At 49.7% G+C, this 21,359-nt stretch overlaps 2 protein-coding genes across 5 annotated transcripts in view; one reads left to right on the top strand and one right to left on the bottom strand.

The window, feature by feature from the left end:
* Positions 1 to 820: 820 nt before the first annotated feature.
* LOC309377698 (uncharacterized protein) lies at positions 821 to 19,502 on the bottom strand (the record flags this gene model as incomplete). Of its 4 annotated transcripts, none has more annotated exons than XR_014171625.1 (3): positions 821 to 906; positions 7,600 to 7,701; positions 8,315 to 8,494. XR_014171625.1 is itself a non-coding variant. In XM_081925361.1 (3 exons), 2 exons carry the CDS (start codon positions 19,500 to 19,502, stop codon positions 7,648 to 7,650), a joined length of 852 nt encoding a protein of 283 aa, XP_081781487.1. In that variant the 3' UTR covers positions 821 to 906; positions 7,600 to 7,647. The 4 variants fall into 4 exon arrangements, 3 of the variants coding, with proteins under 3 accessions (XP_081781487.1, XP_081781488.1, XP_081781489.1); XM_081925361.1 differs by lacking the exon at positions 8,315 to 8,494 and adding an exon at positions 18,705 to 19,502; XM_081925362.1 differs by lacking the exons at positions 821 to 906; positions 8,315 to 8,494 and adding exons at positions 5,842 to 6,469; positions 18,705 to 19,502.
* Positions 19,430 to 21,359, top strand: part of UGT8 (UDP glycosyltransferase 8) — a 36,489-nt gene continuing 34,559 nt past the window's right edge. The window contains exon 1 of the mRNA XM_081925064.1: positions 19,430 to 19,596. The gene's annotated coding sequence lies outside the window, so the exon portion shown is untranslated. The remainder of the gene's footprint in view (positions 19,597 to 21,359) is intronic.

Below are 21,359 nucleotides of genomic sequence, written 5' to 3' on the forward strand. Positions count from 1 at the left end.
CCGATGCAGAAGGAATGTGCAGCGTACTCCTCAGATGGGAGCCCAATGGCAGCGATTGCCTTGCGCATAACCCTCGTGAACTGGTGCTTTGACAGGCGAGAGCCATCTGCGTGTATGAAGAAAGGGCCACAGGCTTTAGGTCTTAAACACAGGAACTTTCTTGCGTCCTTTACTGGGCAAGGGCCAGCCTTCTGAGTAGCCTGCAGGCAGATTAGGGCCCCTCTACCAAGCTGATCAGTCTTTGAGCTGCAAATTTTCAAGATTACCTCAGAGCTAGACAAGGTCACGTCCTCCAAGAGGAGCCCCCTGTTATTTTTATCTGGTTGGTCCTCACAGACCACCTCACCTATGCGCAAGGCACCAAAGAAGGCGAATGAAAAAGCTGTGGAAAATAACCTGGCCTCATACCTAAACCAGAAGATGACCCTGAGCTTCTTACGCATTTGCATGAGTATGTCATAAGTTATGGGTCTTCTGCTATCGGAGCTAGGAGGTTGTGACCTAGGCCAGCCCTCCAGAAGCTTCCGTACCACAAAGTGTGCGCAGGAGTTGACTGAGAACAGAGCTTTGGAGAAGAACGATATTGCTGCGGAATGAATATTGAGGGTTTTGGGAGCCCGCCCTAAGTCGCGGAGGCGCACTAGATATTCTAAAACCTCCGACTTGGCCAGGGGCCTGCCTCGCTTAAATAGCCCTTTCTTCTGGCGAAATGATGTGAAATCTGACCACGCCTTATTATAGGATCTTAGGGTTGAGGGAGCAACTGCTGACAATACTTCCTTTATCACTTCTTGTTGCCAATACTCCAGAGGTGCTATCACTTCTTGTTGCCAATACTCCAGAGGTGCTCCAGAAAGGCTGAGGCAGCTGCTGCGCATCTGGTGCCAATGAGCGAAAGCAATTCATCTGGAAATGAGACAGAGCATCCGCAATGTTGTTATCAATACCCAGTACAAATTTGGCTGAGGCATATAAGTTAGCCAAAGGCAGGAAAGGACAAAATACCGTAAAAGCGACGCTACTCTAGGCGAACGAGAAGATTGCTTATTTAAAACAGACACCACTGCTTGGTTGTCTGTCCAAAAGCAGACCCTGTGGTCTTTAAATTGCTTGGCCAATAGATGAATTGCAACTACTATAGGGAAGAATTCTAAGAATGTTAAATCATGAAGTATGGGTTTTCCCTGCCATGAGGAGGGCCATCGCTGTGCGCACCACTGCCCTCTAAAGTAGACGCCGAAACCCAGAGAACCTGCTGCGTCTGAATGCACCTGGAAATCGGATTGCAGGGCCATGCTATCCTGCCAAAGTGATATTCCATTATAGTCTAAGAATTGCAGCCACACCCCGAGATCCGATTTTACTGCCTTCGAGAGACGCACCCTATGATGTGGCGACCTTAAACCTGCTGACAATTTTGCCAGTCGTCAACAAAAGGGACGACCAGGGGAAACCACTCGGCACGCGAAGTTAAGGTGACCCAAGAGTGATTGAATTTGCTTGAGGGTAACCTTCCTTAATGACAATAGCTGTGAAACAAGCTCCTTTAGGGCAAGCAACTTCTCAGTAGGTAAACGAGATGTTTGGACAATTGTGTCAAGCTCAATGCCCAGGTAAGTCATCATAGTGACTGGTCCCTCGGTCTTTTCATTTGCTAAAGGGACGCCCAGCTTCTCAGCCATAGACTTGAAGGCCTGCAGCAAGGCCAAAAAGTCATTTGCATTACTTGCGACCAGAATAAAGTCATCTAAGTAATACCCCACCCCTTCGGAACCAGTTTTGAACTTCAGCGCCCAGTCCAGGAAGGTGCTGAAAGTCTCGAGGGCAGCACAGGCAATTGAACACCCCATGGGCATCGCTTTATCAATGAAATAAGCACCCTGGAATTTAAAGCCTAACCAGCGATAGTCCTCAGGATGGACTGGGAGAAGGCGAAAAGTGGATTCGATGTCACATTTTGCCTGGATGGCGCCCCTACTGAAACCCCAGACCAACTTCACTGCTTGATCAAAGGATGCAAACTTCACCATGCACAGCTCCTGGGGGATAGCATCGTTAACAGAAGCTCCCTTGGGGTAAGAAAGGTTATGAATCATACAGAATTCCCCCGGGGCCTTTGGGGGGATGATGCCGAGCGGTGAAATATGCAGCTGATCAATGGGAGGTTCCGCAAAAGGACCAGCCACCCTGCCGGCCAAAATTTCCTTCTGAATCTTTTTCATGGCAATGTCTGGTCTCTGCAAAACTGACTTTTGATTGGGGGGGCTACTGGAATTGGGGGTGAAGGCGACTGGAATTCTGAACCCTTGGGAAAACCCTTCCCACAGAAGAAGGGCGGCTTCCTATTGGGATATAGATTTAAGAGTGTTTTTAAGGGATGGAATTTAATAGGAGAGTGAGCTAGGTCGAGGGACAAATTAGTAGCAATTCCCCACTGTGCCACGGGAGGGTCCTGACGCGCCTGAGGGGGCACCCTGATTTCCCTGGTGGAGGTGACCCCTGCCGCCCCGAAAGGGCTGCTGCTTATTCTTGTAGCAGGTCATTGCCGGGTGGCCACCTAAACACATCTCGCACAACTTTTTAATTAAACCTATGAATTATTTAAAGGCGAAGTTACCTCCTTCAGCAATAACACCTGAATGAATTATTGGTATCAGGCAGCTAGACTGGTGACTGGGAGCGGCCGCCGAGACCATATAACACCGGTCTTGAAAGACCTTCATTGGCTCCCAGTACGTTTCCGAGCACAATTCAAAGTGTTGGTGCTGACCTTTAAAGCCCTAAACGGCCTCGGTCCAGTATATCTGAAGGAGTGTCTCCTCCCCCATCGTTCTGCCCAGACACTGAGGTCCAGCGCCGAGGGCCTTCTGGCGGTTGCCTCACGGTGAGAGGCCAAGTTACAGGGAACCAGGCAGAGGGCCTTCTCGGTAGTGGTGCCCGCCCTGTGGAACGCCCTCCCATCAGATGTCAAAGCGATAAACAAAAACCTGACATTCAGAAGACATCTGAAGGCAGCCCTGTTTAGGGAAGTTTTTAATGTGTGATATTTTAGTGTATTTTTCATCTTTGTTGGAAGCCACCCAGAGTGGCTGGGGAAACAGATGGGCGGGGTACAAATAATAAATTATTATTATTATTATTATTATTATTATTATTATTATTATTAATCTACATTTGGTACTTGTTCCCAATTAATTTAATAATTATCCGCTTAGAAATATTGTGATGCTAATTATTTAGATGTTTTGTTTATGCTGGTCTGTGACCATAATAAAGTAAATTCATTCATTCATATGAGCAGACATGTTTAGGATTGCAGAATCGTTCATGACTGGACCTAATGATCAGGGGTACCTTTACCTTTATTGATTACATAGGGGTTTCTCCACACTTCCGCTTGTCCTGCTGCTTTTCCTTGGGATAAGTGGGAGTGTGGACAAGCCCTAAATAAAGGTCAAAGCTGACCTGATGTGTTAATGAAACATACATGTGTTGGTTTGGTTATAAAAGGGGGGAAATGTCATTTTTTGAGGTTAAATGGAGCATGCAGTCTATTTAGCATAACCCCAACTCTTATTTTACAGCCAAACAAGTCCATGTGTGCAAGAAAGTTGTGTATATATGCTTTGATTCTAATATTGCAGTACATAGTCTAATATTGCAGTACATAGTCTAGAATTCAACATGATAATCATTTGTAAGGAAGAGGCTGAAGTTCCATGGTACAGCAACAGGTTCCATCCACAGCATCTCCTGCTAAGGCTGGGAATGTTCCCTGCTCCCAGTCAGCGTAGACTAGTTAGAGTATTTGTCCTTTCAGATGTTGCTGAACTACAACTCCCATCATCCTTGACCATTAGCCATGCTTGCTAGGGTTGATGGGAACTGTAGTTCAGTAACATCCAGAGGGTCAAAGGTTCCCCATACCTGGTGGAGACATTGAGCTAAATGGACTAATGCTCTGACTCAATAAAGGCAGCTGCCTATGCTCCTGTTTAATCACTTGAATACTAGGAGTAGACATCCTGTTGCAGGTGGAGATCTCTTTTACACAATACAAAGATGTGGCAACATTTATATAATCTTAATCTTAGTTGTATAATCGTCTGTAAATGTGTTAATCCTAAATATAGATCTCATAATCTTCTGCAAATGTGTTTATCCTAAGAAACACATACGGTCAGTTATTATTAGGAAGAGAAATATTCAGATACTGCAGCCCAGACATCTTGATGACAAACTTCATTAGGCATGACAGCAGCTGAAACTAAACACTTAATTTGGGTAGGAAGTTTTATAACATCCACCACCTAGGCCAGCAATGGCCAAACTTGGCCCTCCAGCTGTTTTGGGGCTACAACTCCCATCATCCCTAGCTAACAGGACCAGTGGTCAGGGATGATGGGAACTGTAGTCCCAAAACAGCTGGAGGGCCAAGTGTGGTCATGCCTGACCTAGGCAAAGCATAGAATCCAGACCATTCTGGGGTGTGACTTTGTAAACATATTTTATCTGGTAGATGTGGAAGGTTAAGTATTCCAGCTAAGTGTTTTTCAGGACACTATGTTGTTCTGATGAAGGAGTTATTCCAAGGCCCTATTATAGTTGAAGGGAAACTTTCAAGGGAATTCTTCGGTCTCAACTTGGGGGAAAATTCCATTTCTTTCAGCCGCTTGCAATAAGTTCCTCAGAAAGACATAGTGTAGAGTTCAGTGAAGCAGGCACATAGTCCTTGAAAACTAGGAGCTTGATGGAACTGTATTGATTCCCCAATATGCACCAGAGCAGGGCCTATGTCTAATTCAGGGGTAGCAAATGTGGTGCCCTCCAGACTACAACACCCATCAGCCCCAGCTAACACAACACATGGTCAGGTTTGATTGGAGTTTTTGTTCAACAACATCTGGATTGCACCACACTGGCTACTCCTTGTCTGATTCATATAGCACTGGAAATCCACTGTGACATGGTAGCCATTCCAGATTACACAGTGTTTTTATGTAAGCAAGGAATATGGGGGCGGGGGGTGAGTGCATGCAGCACAACTGCAACATAGTGGTGCAGCTGGGCACCAGCTGAAGCCGATAGAAGGCACTCTGCACCACTGGCAGGATTTGAATAAACCTCACAATTTCACTTGAGTAACAGATATTTCAGAGAAATGATAAGGGATTTTATTTTTGTGTAGGAAAAGCAGGATACAATAAATAAAACCAAATAACTCAGGATAGGGGGAGTTGAGGTAGGTCCAGAAGAAGGGAGGGAGAATAATTGTAAATAACTTGATGGATGAGATTTGTATCATTAATTGTTATAAAATTTAATATATATATATATATATATATATATATATATATATATATATATATATATATAAATAAATAAAACTCATCCAAGCTTCCAAGCATCTGGGTAGGCTGGTCTAAATAATAATGTATTCTTATGGTATCTTGTCCCTCATGGGTGTGGGTATGTGGCCTCCTTACCAGAGGACTGGAAAGTACTCCATGTAACACCAGATTTTAAATACCAGATCCATAGTTAAAAGACAATCTTTGCTAGTGCAAAACATGGTGTTGGACATCAAATTAAGATGGCTCTAAAGGTAGATTGTACAAATTCATGGAGAATAAGGCCATCAATCATTACGAGTTATGAAAAGCATATGCTGTCTCAAGGATCAGAGGTAGCTTGCACCTGAACACCAGGGCCTGAGGAACAATGGTCAGAGGATTCCATTGTCCTCGTGTTTCAGCTTTTGCACTTCAAATAAGCATCTGGTTGGCCACTAAAGGAAAAAGCACACTGAACTAGATAAAAGCCAAGAAGTCTTTAAAAAACCCGATCATGAGATCCAGCAAAGTAACAATGGTGGGTTTTTTTAATTACGCGTTTTGTGTTGTCATTTTGTTTTTTTATGTTGTGAACCACCCTGTGATCTTCAGGTGAAGAGCACAATACAAATTTAATTAAACAACAACAACAAGTATGATCTCAAAAACATAACCACCAAAAATCCAGGTAAGCAAAATGTTTCAACCTCAGGGGCGACCAGTTCTATTCCCCATCTGAGGTAAAGTGGGAAGATGCTCTTCCCTGCTGCAGCTGCACTTGCTTGTGACACATATCTGCTTCCAGTGAGATCTTACTGGAAGCCACCATTGTGCAACCCTGGCAGTAGCAGCCAAGGCACTCGCAGGGGCATTGCTCCAAAGGATTCTGCCACCTGAGGTGACTGCTTCAATCTGCCAGCCCTGCTCAGCCTGGTGCTTAAAAAATGACAGTGGTATGCCAGGCATGTTTCCTCATAGAGAGCATTTGTCAAATGTGGAGGCAGAAAGACACCACTGAAAAAGCCTGTTCTTGTGTTGCTCTGCTCTGCTTATCCCTTGGATGAGGCATATGGAGAAAGGTTTCTGATGAACTTCAGGTTCATGTAAGGAAAAGCAGATCATGAAATTCTGGTGTCCTAAACCACACAATATTTACCAGTCAAACCTGAAAGTTGTATATAATATGAATAAGCCATTAAATACATAATTTTACTTAGCTTTGCTTTTCACCCAAGCATTTCCTTGTTATGGTAATTATTACATAGGTACTAATTGCACATGTGAAACAAGCCTTAAGGCTCAGATAGTTAAGAGTTCTCTATTCACAGCAAATATATAATCATTCTGAATTATATAATCATTTTTTAAAACAAGGAAATCAGGAAAAAACAGTTGCAATAGTAAATGAAGTGCTGCTTATTTTGTTGAGAATAATATCAGAGAATAAGCTTGTAACCGTCTTCTTATTGGCACAAGCTGGGGATCTGGGTGCCATAAACCTTACAAAATGCACAATTCGCTTGTGATGCTCATTGTCTAAAAATATAAATTGATGCCCAAGAATCTCCATGCTAAACAGAATCTCCGTGAAATTAGATTGGATTTACATTCACTGAAAATGATGCATACTTTGATACACAAATAAAGCTCTAATAGAAATTATTATTTAATAAATAATCTTCTCCACATACATCATTATGTGATTGTCACCAACAGGGTAGATTTTCATACAAAATAGTGGAGGATCAGATATTTGTGTTCTCAAAATTAGGATGTTTTTAAAGAAGTTTGATTTTTGTTAGGACTGAAATAAGCATCATTTACATCTTGATTATTAATATTTTTCAGAAATGCAGAACTATTAGTTATCACAGAATATATTTCTCTGTGTTTGCTGATTGAGTGGCTCATCATAGATATGCAACGGATGTTCTTTTGACAAATTATGGATTTATTTATTTTTTAAAAAAACCTTTGTCATCACTTCTGTTGCTTTATCGTTTCGGATCATGAACATCACCATACAGGTAAAAGTCTAAGTGTGGATTTTCACTTTACCTCTTTTACTCAAGTACAAAATACTCATGCACAACCCATCAAGTGTGAAGGACACAGCAGCCATGAACAGATCAGGTTTCTACGTCCAATTTTTAAAGAGAGACAGACAACTAATTCAACACACGCACATTCTTCACACTTGGTGGGGCATGTTTATAACTTTTGCACTTAGGCACAAAACAGAGTAAGAATGGAAAGTTGGACTCACTGTGAAGTGTTCTTCTGATCAGTAGGGAATGCAGCAAACAGAAAAAAGTTAACTCCACCAGGTCGAAGGCAGGACCAACAAGAAAATACATTTTTGCCATTCCTAGAGAGAAAGAAACATGAAGTTACAGAATTTGACTTCATTACAGAAATAACTTACAAACAAAATACCATTAGCAGATTAATATTTATCAATTACAGATAAATACATTGGGACAAGATATATGAGCCCTATGGTGTCCTGTCAAAAGAGACATGTGAAGAAGAGATGCAGAAACTACCTTCTAGAATTTGGGTGCTCTAATATAGTGTGGGGGGGGACGCAGGTGGCGCTGTGGGTTAAAGCCTCAGCGCCTAGGACTTGCCGATCAAAAGGTCGGCGGTTCGAATCCCTGTGGCGGGGTGCGCTCCCGCTGCTCGGTCCCAGCGCCTGCCAACCTAGCAGTTCGAAAGCACCTCCGGGTGCAAGTAGATAAATAGGGACCGCTTACCAGCGGGAAGGTAAACGGCGTTTCCGTGTGCGGCTCTGGCTCTCCAGATGCAGCTTTGTCACGCTGGCCACGTGACCCGGAAGTGTCTCCAGACAGCGCTGGCCCCTGGCCTCTTAAGTGAGATGGGCGCACAACCCCAGAGTCTGTCAAGACTGGCCCGTACGGGCAGGGGTACCTTTACCTTTACCTTTAATATAGTGTGGATGGACCTGTATCTTCTATTACCTGATGACCAGAAAAACATTTCCACAGCTTCCTTTGGCCAAGACTTATAAACCTGGGAGATAGTGCCACTTTAATACCTGAGGCCTCAGCTTGACTAGGCCATCTTTTTAGTAGTAATCACAACTTTTTAAACTAGTGCCAGGCCCATTCCCTACAGCAAGGGTGGGGAACCTCCAGCCCACGGTTCTACTTAGGGTTGCCGGGGGTTCCAGTTTGGCCCACAAGGACAGTTTCCTCACATCCAACCCGCCTGCCCCACACCTGATGTCATGCAACATTAAATGTGGCATGTGGGGCAGATACATACAACTTTTAGAAGACATCTGAAGGCAGCCCTTTATTGGGTAGTTTTTAATGTCTGACATTTTATTATGTTTTTATATGTACTGGAAGCTGCCCAGAGTGGCTGAGGAAACCCAGCCAGATGGGCTGGGTATAAATAATAAAAATTATTATAATTGTTATTATTGTTATGTACTGAAGTTCTCACCCTGGGCCTGCAGGGGGATACTGTAGATAGTTTTCACTCAGGTCCATGTCAGTTATTTTAGGCGGGAAACCTTGGGTTGTTGTTGCTACAATGTTGACAGCCGGCTGCCTATAAAAGCAGGCTGGCTGAGCTGTTTGCTGTTCAGTTCGGTCCAGCTTACAAATAAAGAGCTGCTCTGGAGAAATCGCTGTGTCGTCTGCTATGTTCGCCCACAACTTAACACTGGCGACGAGGATGGGATCGATGGACATCAGAGCACAGCCAGATGCAGCCACCTCTGAGCATAGCTGAATCACTGAGCTGAATCACTGAGAGAAATCACTGAACAGAACCAATTCAGAGCTGACTGTTCTGGTTGGAGCACGGTGTTCCATCCATTGCCCTTCATGCCGGCATCAGAATCATGGCTTCACTTGTGCCTCTACCGCCGTTTGCGCCAGCCTCTGAATCATGGGACTCCTACCTCGCTCGGATCGACTGCTACCTCCAAGCCAACGAGCTGACGCAAGTATCACAGGAGCGTAAGCAGGGCCTATTCCTCAGCCTCTGTGGGCCTGAGGTGTTTGAGACGGCACGAGCATTGGTTACACCTGAAGCAGTTCAGGCAACACCGTGGGACATGATCCAAGAGAAGCTCCGCAACCACTACGCACCAAAGCCGTCCAAGATTGCTGGCCGCCATGCATTCTATCACCAGAACCAGGCAGAGGGGGAGTCAATCAACAACTACACCGCCGCCCTGCGACAGGCTGCAATGCACTGCGAGTTCCGAGACTTAGACGATGCCCTGATGGATCGAATCGTCTGCGGGGACCGGGACATCCATCTGCAACAGCGTCTCCTCACGCTACAGAAAGCCATTGAGGAGGCTGTGGCCTCAGAAGCTGCAGAAGCCCAGGAGATCCGCAAGTCTAGCAGCCCGCGTCTTGCTAGGAAGCCAGTTCCAGTGCATCATGAAGAGGCCAGCAGTCACAGATAGGTAGCCGTGTTGGTCTGCCATAGTCAAAACAAAACAAAACAAAAAAATTCCTTCCAGTAGCACCTTAAAGACCAACTAAGTTAGTTCTTGGTATGAGCTTTCGTGTGCATGCACACTTCCAGTGAAGACGATGACGTGCACCAGACAAAGCGGGAGCGCAGGAAGTTCCAACAGAAGTCCAAGGGCCAACCGGAATGTGCCGGATGTGGAGGGAACCATTCCCGTTCCAAGTGTCGATTCAGAGACACCATCTGTAGGAAGTGTTCCAGAAGGGGCCACAGCACTAAGGTCTGCCGATCGGCTCCGTCTGACACCCCCCCTTCACCGACTTGCAAGTCCAAGTCTTCACTCCAGTCTGCCAAGGAAAGCTGTTTCGCTCTCACCAACTGCCGCTGCCCGTCTGGAACCACAATTGGCCAAACCGACTCACCTACGCGACGCAAGCTGAATGTCACGGTGCTCATTGAAGGAGCTCCATGTGACATGGAGATCGACATCGGGTCTGCCCTGTCCATCGTGTCTTGGAGCACCATCAAAAGACTGGTACCCAGAGTGTCCAAAAGGCAACTCGACTCTCACTGCGTACACCTGAGAGACTACCAAGGAAACGACATTCCTGTGGTAGGCGTTGGCCGGTTCCGGATCGCCTTCAATGATTTTTCGGGCCTGCTCCAGTTGGTGGTGGTCGAAGGTCAGCGGCCAAGCCTCCTAGGGCTAGACTGGTTTGATGCCCTCGGCCTGGAAGTCACCAGAGATGCATCAACTGCATCTCTAACGCAGAGATTGAGGGTCTGGTCAAAGACTTTGCCGAGGTTTTTGACGGCACTTTGGGGCAATATACAGGTACGCCCATCTCCTTTAGCCTTGATCCACAAGTCGCCCCCATCAAGCTAAAGCCACGCCGGGTTCCCTTTGCTCTCAAGGCTAAGGTGGACGAACAACTGGACAAGCTGATCGCCCAAGGAGTTTTGGAGCCAGTTGACCACGCCAAGTGGGTCAAGCCAGACGGGTCGGTGAGAATCTGTGCTGACTACAAGTGCACGATCAACAAGGCACTTCAGCAGTATGCTTATCTGGTTCCTGTTGTCCAACACCTGCTGCATTCCCTGGGTGAGGGTAAGGTCTTTGCTAAGCTGGACCTTGCCCAAGCCTATTAACAACTGCCCGTCGATGATGCCACTGCTGAAGCCCAGACGATCGTCACCCACCGAGGGGCATTTCGTTGAGTGTGGCTCCTGGCATCTTCCAAAGCCTTATGGAGCGTCTCCTGCAAGGGCTTCCGGGCGTGGTACCATATTTTGATGACGTCTTGGTGTCCGCAGACTCACACCAGCAGCTGTTTGAGCGCCTCCGTGCCGTGCTGACCAGGTTCCAAGAGGCTGGGCTCAAGGTAAAGAGAGAGAAGTGCCAGATCGCCGTTCCACAGGTAGAGTTCCGGGGCTATCTTATTGACGCCTCCAGCCTTCACCCGACCACATCCAAGATCCGCGATATCCAGCAGGCCCCCATCCCAAAGAACAAGACGGAGTTGCAGGCGTTCCTGGGGCTGCTGAACTTTTATAACATGTTCCTGCCCCACAAAGCCACGGTGGCTGAGCCTCTTCACCGACTCCTCAGCACAAAGACGCCTTGGTCCTGGGGTCATCGGGAGACAGCGGCCTTCAATGTGGTCAAGGCTCTCCTTTCATCGGACCGTGTGCTGGTACAGTACAGTGAATCCAGGCCGCTGGTCCTTGCCTGCGACGCCTCACCTTTTGGCATCGGTGCTGTCCTTAGTCACGTTTTCCAGACGGAAGAGAAGCACCGCTCACCTACTTTTCCAGGATGCTATCACCTACGGAACGGAATTACAGCCAGCTCGACAAGGAGGCACTGGCACTTGTGGCTGGAGTGAAGAGGTTCCATGACTACCTCTATGGCAGGACTTTTGACCTCATCACTGACCACAAGCCGCTCCTGGGCCTCCTCGCCGGTGATCATCCAACTCCACTGGTTCTCTCGCCACGCATGCTGCGATGGACTGTTTTCCTGGCTGCCTACCACTACCGGCTCGTCCATCGCCCGGGGAAATCGATGGGCCATGCCGACGCCCTCAGCCGTTGCTCTCTTCCAGCGTTTGTGGAAGACCCGGCTCCAGCTTCATCGCTCCTCCTGATTGAGGATCTTCCGGCAGCGCCTGTATTGGCTGCCACTGTGGCCTCCGCATCTGCCCAGGATCGCACCATCAGCTGGGTGCTCAACTGGGTGTGGAGGGGGTGGCCACAAGGGCCTTTTGCATCGGAGTTCCAGCCCTTCGCAACCAGACAACATGAACTCTCGGCTCATCGCGGCTGTCTGCTGTGGGGAGACCGCGTCATGATTTCCCAGGGACTCCGTCAGCGCGTCCTGGAGGCTCTGCATGTTGGCCACCCAGGAATTTTCAAAATGAAGGCGTTGGCTCGGTGTTACATCTGGTAACAAGCCGCTCCTGACCACATGGACGATGTGTCCGCCTGTCAAGCGTGCCAAGAGTCGAGACCTGCACCACCGGCAGCTAAGGGAAACACCTGGGAGACGCCAAAGACACGCTGGTCGAGGGTGCACATTGATCTGGCTGGCCGCTTTCACAGTCGGACCTTTATGGTAGTGGTGGACACCTATTCCAAATGGCTGGAGGTGGCCCTGATGCCCTCCACCACTACCGAGGCCGTCATCCAGGTGCTGCGAGGCCTGTTTGCGACGCATGGGTGTCCTGATGTCCTTGTCTCTGACAACGGACCACAGTTCACGTCAAGCACTTTTGAGCGGTATTTTTTGGGACTGGGCATCCGCCATGCCCTAACGGCACCCTTTCATCCATCCAGCAACAGGCAAGCGGAGAGAATGGTGCACTCGGCAAAAGAGGCACTGGTGCGCCTGGACCGGGGAGACTGGCACGAGCGGGTCGCCGAATACTTGTTCGTGCAACACATCACCCCTCATGCGGCTACAGGGCGGAGTACTGCTGAACTGCTTATGGGCCGCCGCCTGAGGTTACCGCTCGACCGGCTGCACCCGGACTTTGCCGTGGCCGAACCCCCAGGCTGTGCCAACGTGCCACGGTCATTTGTTCCAGGAAACCAGGTCTTTGCCCGGAACTATGTGGGGGACATTCCTTGCGTGCCAGCCACAGTAGTGGGAGTCACTGGACCTCGCTCGTACCAGGTGGCACTCGAAGACGGACGCTTGTGGCGCCAGCACATAGACCAGCTTAGGCGCAGGGTTGGGGACTTGGACACTACCATGGTGCCCCCAACTGCGCTTGTGGCTTCAGAAGAGACGCTTACAGATGGCGAGGCTCCACCTACACCTCCCTCGCAAACTGCCAGCGTGGAGCCGAACCAAGCCGCTTCAGAGGGTCTGCCAGTCTTACCACAGACTCAGACCCCTCCACTTGCGGAGGCTCCACTCACAGCAGCGGATCCAGGGGATTTGGTTTCAACGCCACCTAGGGTCGCACCACAGGCTCAGCAAGAATTGTGTGGCCCCCCGGACTTGCCTACCAGTCCCCGGCGGTCTGGCAGAGTTTCCAAGCGCCCAACTTATTTAAAGGACCATGTTGTTGGACATGTATCACTGTTGGTCTAAGTATGGGAAATGTAACCAATATGCTTTTGTGCCTAATTGAAACATTACGTGTAGTGCTGTATATAAGAAACCATTACGATTGTAACTAACGCCTTATCTCGGTGGGGAGGGGTGTTATGTACTGAAGTTCTCACCCTGGGCCAGCAGGGGGATACTGTAGATAGTTTTCACTCAGGTCCATGTCAGTTATTTTAGGCGGGAAACCCTGGGTTGTTGTTGCTACAATGTTGACAGCTGGCTGCCTATAAAAGCAGGCTGGCTGAGCTGTTTGCTGTTCAGTTCAGTCCAGCTTACAAATAAAGAGCTGCTCTGGAGGAATCGCTTTGTCGTATGCTATGTTCGCCCACAACTTAACAATTATAGAGAGAGCTGGTCTCAAGGAAAGAAGGGCATTAACCCAATCACGTTGGAAAGCAGTTGCACACAAAACAATATCCCCTATAAAGAAACCTTTCAAAACCTTAGTAAGGAACAGCAATCCTTACACCAGATATAAATCCTTGCACTTGTAGAGAAGCCCTTATAGGGCAGTAGTGGTAGTGCTGGCATGCTGAAGGGAATGATAGTCAGCTGCTTAGGAGACAACGATACCTGGAAGTAGTCGCTCCCCTCTATTTTGTTCTTACCTGAAAACTAGGCCTTTGTGATGCCATTCGGCTCCTGCCACACTCCAGCCCTGCACCTCATCTGGGAGTGGGGCGGGGCAAGGAGGAAGGCATTTGCTCAGAAGGAAAAACACACCACCGCTCTTCTTCTCCATTTTGTTGTTACTTGAAAAGTTGAGCCTCAGTGCAGCCATTAATCTTTTGTCACACTCCAACTCTGAACCTTGTGATAGGAAGGGGGTAAAGGTAGCTCTGCCTTCTCAGAACAGGGAGGTGTGGCTGGACTTGCTCTCCAGTCAGTACCGAAGTGCACTTCCAGCTTTCACCAACAAAGAGACAATAGCTTCTTAAGGAGGACCAGTTATTTATTCCACATGCAAAGCTATTTAGGCCTACAGCCCTTCATTCCAACCGGCCCCAATGAGTACTGTCACCTCAGGGCAGCCAATCAGTCCACACGCTACTAGGAGGCAGAAGGGCCTCCCTCAAATATTAACCTTCCACTCAAATGGGCAGTTTGCAGGTTCTTAACAAAACTTGCTAGGCCTCAGTACATCGATTAGGCCGTTTCCGTGGGGAAGGAGACTAATAGCTTCAAGAAAAGAGTGAGAGCAAACACATGCTTCTTCTGCCTCAGAGACATTGAACGGAAAAGGCAGTCCACATAATAAAATGCCAGGAGGAGAGGAACCAGGCAACCCTTTTGGTTCATACCTTCATAGCTTCTCCATAGCTTGCTTGGCATCCGTGAGCTACAATGACTGCTAGGCAGCCACTTAATGGCTCTTTCAAAATAGTGCGGAATGCCATGGGGCAAGGGCAGTCAACATGGTGCCCTCCAGATGTTGCTGGATTTGAATGATGGTGTCCAAAGATCAGGGAGAAGGCGCTACCAGTCAGTGCAAAGGTCAAGCCATAGTGGCTGAGTAGCCCATTCACCACACTTCTAGGCCTGAATTCATGGAAGAAAGAGGTGCTGCTGAACAGGGGCCCTCAACTGCTTCAATGTCAGTTGCTTTCCGGGTCTGAGGGTCTGAAAGTGGGGGTGAGACACAGGATATAAACCCAGGAAAACTATGTAAGGAGTCAAATGTCATCTCTGTTCAGGAGCTCTTCCGACTTTGGGGTCAGTGTAGCCAAAACTCATAGCTGCAACCTATCTGAAATAGTGGGGGTGCTGAAAAGCAGAGCTCCCTCCATTGACTCTGCTATGACCGGCCAGCTCTGTCAAGCCTCATTTCCCATCATGGGTCACCTCAGGGCAGCCATTGCATCAGACTGCCTCAATACAGAGCTCATTTCATCAGCTTTGCTGGAGGCCCAGCTTCACCAGGAACCTCCTGCCCCTGAATATGCTAGCTGGTTAATTGTAGGTGAGGCATAATTACCTTTCTTCCACTCTTTCCAGGTATGATTGATCTGTGCTTTAAAGCTCTGTCTGAGCACCCTTTTTATTTTTATCTCTGGACCTTTTCTCATGATAACTTGCTCTTTAAAGCTCAATTGGAGCAAACAGCGATGCGCTTAAGATCTCAATTGACATTTGTGCTGACTTAACAAGATTAAGTCTTAACAAGATTAAGATTAATATATTAAACTGAAGAATCACCATTATCATATATTTTATTGTACTTTGCTTTTTTAAAAAACAAAACAAAACTTGATTTACGTTCTTAGAATTTCTGCTTCATGTAATTTAGGATAGTTTTAATTTTTTTTAAACTAAAAGTGTGGGCTGACTCCATTATCCTCTTTGTTATTTTTGCGGGGAAAGCTCTGGGGGAACATCCTCACACACAAAAGACCATGCTCAGACACAGAGCTTTTAAGCATGCACCTGTGCCTGAAAAGAGTGGGGCAGAAGGTAATTGTGAATAATTTTTATTTTCCTCTTTTCTCCATGTCCCTTTCCCTTTTTGTGTTGTGGGATTAAGATGGTAAATATTATGTACTGAAGTTCTCACCCTGGGCCAGCAGGGGGATACTGTAGATAGTTATGCAAATGAAGGATCGAAAGTGACGCTCAGCGATTGGATAGTTTTAGAAAGTTGTTACAGTAACAAGGTACTGGAGCTCTATATAAGCAGGCTGACTGAGCCCTTCAGCTCAGTTCAGTTCTGGCCTCAGAATAAAGAAGAGCTGTTTGAAGAATCGATGTGTCATCTGATATGTTTGCCCACAACCTAACAGTAACCTAACCTAAGTACGTACACCTAAGTACCACAACCTAACAGTAACCCTCCAGGTAGGACCTGTCTTGTTTGTTTGATCATATTTAAGCTGCTCCGGAATTCATTTTGGCTGAAGAAAAGATGCTAATGCTGTAATTAAATAAATGAATGAATAAATAAATAAATAAAATCTTTAAACAACATTGCAGTAGCTTAGAAATGAGTAAAGCCAAAGGCTTGTTATTGCTAAGCAGCCAGTGCTTCTGGCATCCTGTAGAGCTACCCAGTGGTGTTGCAAGGTGGGGGGGGGCGGTGCACCCCGGGTTCTGTGTTGGGAGGGTGACAAGAAGGCACCCCTCGGGGTGCTTGCCCTGCCGCCCCAGCCTGAGTGTGGCGGCGTGAGCAGCCATTGCACCACCGCGGCCGCATGTGGAGGATCCTCTGTTTGCGGCTGCAGCACCGAGCAGAAGATCCCACCATCCGTTCGATGGCGTTCGAGTGGCGCCGGCAGCAAACCGTTATGTACAACATATGTGCGGTGTCAAACGCATGCGCTGTACGCAGCAACGCCGCACATGCGCTGTACATAGCGGTTTACCGCTGGCGTCACCCGAGCACCGTACAGACAGCGGTGGGATGTTGCCACTACAGCCACACGCAGAGGATCCCACGGCCGCCAGTGCAGCCACGAGCAGAGGATCCCACCACCATCCGTACGGCTTTTGGGCAGCACCAACAGCAAACCACTACATACAACACATAGGCGGTGTCGCATGCATGCGTGGTGCATAGCGACACTGCACATGAGCTGTACATAGCACCGGGTACCACCTGGGCTTACTACGCCTCTCGATGTGATGGCCTAGGAATCTGATTCAGAGGCTGAATCTGAGGAATCCCAGCCTGCACAGGAGTCCCCGCCTCCAGGGCCGGCTGAGCTGGGGCAGGGGCTTGAACCTGAAGGGGCCTCATTTGTGCCGGATCCTCAGGAGCAGACACCAGCTGAATCTGCTCTGGCTCCGGAGGTGATCGAGGACCCATTGCCTGCAGGTGCTCCTCTCCCAGCCCTGTCAGGGGAAGGTGAGGTTGCCTCTGGGTCCATTAACCTTCCAGCCTCTCCTGAGCTGCAGAGGCTCAGGGCAGAGAGGCGGCGGTAACTAAGTTCTCGCAGGAGGAGTGCTCACCTCCAGGCCAGGAGAGGTGAGTCACCTGTGGGCTGCCCTATGCCTCAGTGGAGATAAAGGCCAGCCAGCCCAGCCCCAGGTTGCAGTTGCCTGTTCCTGCCGGCACCCTGTCCTGCTTTCTGCCAGAGTTCCTGACCACGCCCGACTCCCTGCCCTGGACACCGCTTCAGCCTTGGACCGGACACGGACCACGCCACGCGGTAAACCCCCCCCCCCGGACCAGCACACTCGAGCTACCCACAATCCTTCCCAGTAGGTTTTGCCCCAGTGAAGTTATTGCAAGGATTGAAGGTCTCCGCCTTCCCAGCGCTCTCTAAGGCTCATCCCCCAGTTCCTTCCCCAGCAGCCAAAAGCTTCATCTCTGGTTCTCATTGCTCTTCCCTCTTTATTTCTCTGCATGTTCTGGGAGGGTGGGGGGAGGACTGGTTGCAGCAGGAGGGGGAGACTCCCTGGGTTCTTCAGCAGCCTGCCTCATCTGTGTCTCCTAGTCCGGCTCCTCTCCTGCCACAGCCTCTTCCAGCTCACTAACCCTTCTTGCCTCTTCAGCTTCCAGTACCCCATCCTCCCAGTCTGCTCCCTTTTCCTTTTCTGACCACACATTGCCATCCCACCACCAATGTTCTGCCTCTGAGCCTTCATCCCCTGGGGGTTCCCCAACTGGTGCCCCCCCCCCCCCGCAGCCAGTCCACGACAAGAATCCACCTTTGAAGCATATTAGAAGGGCCTGCTTCATAGCAGTTCAGAACATTGATCCATCTAGTTCAATATTGTCAGCACTGACTGGCAGCAGCTTTCCAGCATTTCAGACTCTTTCCCAGTGCTACCTGGAGATGCTAGGGAAAGTGGGACTTTTTGCATGCAAAGGATGCTGATTTTGCAGAGTGAGTGATGTGATGCAAGTTCTAGGGTTTGGATTTACTGGAACGATGTACCATATTTTTCCGTGTGTAAGATTTTTTTACTTTAAAAAAATTTGTAAAAAAATTGGAGTCTTATACACTGATGGTGCTAACCTGTGGACAGAAAACCATTTTAAAATTCAAACTTGCATTCCAGCCAACTTCAATTTCACGTTGCAAAGGGATCAAACGCGAGCAGCATTGGGGTGTTGTAGACCGAACACCCTGCGTTTACTCGGAAGCGGACCTAGCGCGTCTCCTCTCACTTTGAGCCTCGCTGGAGCCAGAAGGATGCAGGACAACGCTGCATCCTTTTGCTTGTGGTGCTGCTGCTCCTGCACCAAGATGCTGGGCTGCTCGGCGAGATGCAATGGACACTTTCGCTAATACTTTGGGACCAATGAATCAGGCGAACCCGCCCCTCCCATTTATTTGCACCCCGCTTTGATCGATCACCTTTTCGGTGCTGCAGCGATGGGACAGCCCACCCCACCAAGACGTCAGCCCCGTGCAGCGTCTGGAAGCAGCTGCGTGGTGGTGTCCTTTTTCGCCCGAGTCCCGATCCCTAGCTCCGCTGTCACCTCCTCCTGCCCGAGAGCGCCCCTCTGTAAGTGGCCAGGCGCCTTGGAGAGGGAGGGAGGCTCGGTCCCGCCCGCTGGGAGGTGGGAATAGGGGCTGCCCCATGGAGCGGTCCCTGCTGCTGCTGCACTGGGAGCCGGGGTCAGTGCATGCCATCGGAAGGTGCCCGGGGGCCACTGAGAGCGGCTGTCGGCGTGGGAGGAGGGGGAGGGGAAACGGATCTCCTCCTTCCTGGAGAGACCTGGACCCGGCGACGGCGGCAGTAGCAGTAGCTGCCTGACCTTCCCGTCTCTCTCCAGGGACCTTTCGCTGGTGCAGCGCGCGGCTGTGCTTGGGAGGTGCGCTCTCAATGTCACGAGCGGTCCATGTGCGCAGCTGATACTGAGGGCCCAGCTCTGAAGCCCGGGGGCGATCAGCAGCAGCAGGAGGAGGAGGGAGATCAAGGGGACGCCCAAGTGATGAGAAGTTGAGGGAACCCTGAAGTTGCACCCCCTTGCTTGCTTCCTCCTCCAGCCCGGAGGCAGCAGCCGAGCTCCGCATCAGGTACAGCGGCTGATAGCGGAAGAGACTAGCGAAGGGAATCTGCTGCTTCTCCCGGACCGGCCGCCGCCTCCGCAGCGGATTTGGAAAAGAGCAGCAAACGCCCATTGCGTTTAAAGGGGACGGGCGGGACATCGCCGCGGGCTAGACGCTCCCCAACCCTCTCCGACGCTTCCTCTTCTCGCCCCCATTTCCGAGGCAAAGGCAGGGGATCAGGTCCTGAAGTGAGGTAAGGAAGCGGAGGAGCTTTGCAGGAAACCGCGGCGGCGGCTGCCTCTTGGCGCTGGCAAGAGAAAGGGAGGCTGCGAGAAGGGGATGCTGAAGGTGAAACAGGCGTCGCTGCTGGAGAAGAGGGGCTGGGCAGGTGGGAAAGTTGGCCGGCGGGGCGGGCGGGCGCACGCCCGGGGAGCGGGTTGTGTGTGTGCGCGCGCGCGCCTGCCTGCCAGCCCGCACTTGGCCACGAGGGCTGGGGAGGGTCGCCGAGGGGAGACGGAAGCCGGGGGCATGGGTGGAGTCGACGCCGCGCTGGGAAACTGAAGGGCGCGGGTAGCTTAGGAACCGCAGGTGGAGACAGCATCACGTGTGTGGTGTGGAGGGAGAAGGGGTGGGTGGGAGTTGTGGACACACAGCTTAGTGTCCCAGTCCGGGGTGTGTGTATGTGTGTGTTTTGCTCTCTCTCCCTATGTGTGTGTGTGTAGAGAGAGGGGGGAGCGCGCGCGCGCGCCCAGGCAAGAGTTTGTATCTATTATGTGTCCCCGCGCGCGTCTGTCTCCTTCCACTCCGGGAGTTTGTGTATACAGTATATGTGCAGTATGTATATATATGCGCGCGCGTGTCTCGGGAGAGGAAGTTGGCCGGAGGGCGCCGAGGAGGACTAGGAGAGGCTGCTTCTGAGAGGAGCCTCGTCCAAATCCTCGCCCGCTCTTTTCTCCCTCCTGCAGAAACTTTCAACTCATTTCCCCAGCCGCAGACTCCTTCTCCCCACACAACTGAACTCCCGGCTGCCCTTGGCTGGCGGGACGGTGCCCGACGCCCCGTTGGGGGCTGGCGACCTTCCCTGAGGGAGGAGCCTGAGGGGTTAAGCCCGGGGCCCCGTGGGAAGGAGGCATCAAGGGTAGGGGGTCGTGGGGGTGGGAAGGGGGAAGGGGTTGCTTCCAGAAAAAAAGGGGGTTTTGTGTCTGGGGAAGTAAGTTGGAAGTTTCTGGAGGAGGAAGAAAAAAACGGGTGAGGATTTGGACGGAAGAGTACATTAAGGGAAGTAGAGGCAGGCTGTGCACATGGCTGCAGGAGGGCAGGCTTTATGTGTTTTGGGGGGGGCAGAATTGAGCTATCTGCCATGTGGTTGGCTAGTTAAGTATTATTTATTTGTTCGTTTGTTTGATGGGGGGGGAGCAGCTGCCCTCCCCGCCCCCTTTCGTTATGCCCATGGTTGTGCATCCAACAGCCCGCTGGAGGGGGGGGGTGAGGGGCTTTGTTTTAAAAAGTGCTTCAGAAAAGGGAGAGTATCTTTGGGGAGGAAAGAGGCTGGTCTCCCAGGAACAACAACAAAACTCAGTGCCATTGCCATGAACAGATGGGGTGGAGCTCCTAGACCTGGAAGTAGAGCTTATTTCTAGGGCCTCTATACGTTGTGTTTGGGATATGTAATGCCAGGAGAAGAAGAAAGAAAGGGTGTGTGGAGCCTCTCTTGGGCAACAGGCAAGCAGGCTTGTATGGAAGTGAGATCAGTAGCTCAGAAGCATGGTGGGGTGAACTAGAGGGCTTATTTGAACTTGCTAGGAGCAGGTCCAATATTGCAGGCAGGAGTTGAAAGTCTTCTGGGGGGATTATAGACAGTTGTCATTGGAGGGGATATGCATACAGAAAGGGCATAGGCAGTGCTATTTTTTCTAGAAAAAGAAGTGCCGGAACTCACTATGAATGCCTCCCTTGTTGTCTTACAATGGTAATGGCTCCCACCTGAGAGGTGCCAGAACTGAGTTCTGGCTGAAA

This window comes from Podarcis melisellensis (genome assembly GCF_964234715.1).
Source record: "Podarcis melisellensis genome assembly, chromosome: 9".
Lineage (NCBI taxonomy): Eukaryota > Metazoa > Chordata > Lepidosauria > Squamata > Lacertidae > Podarcis > Podarcis melisellensis.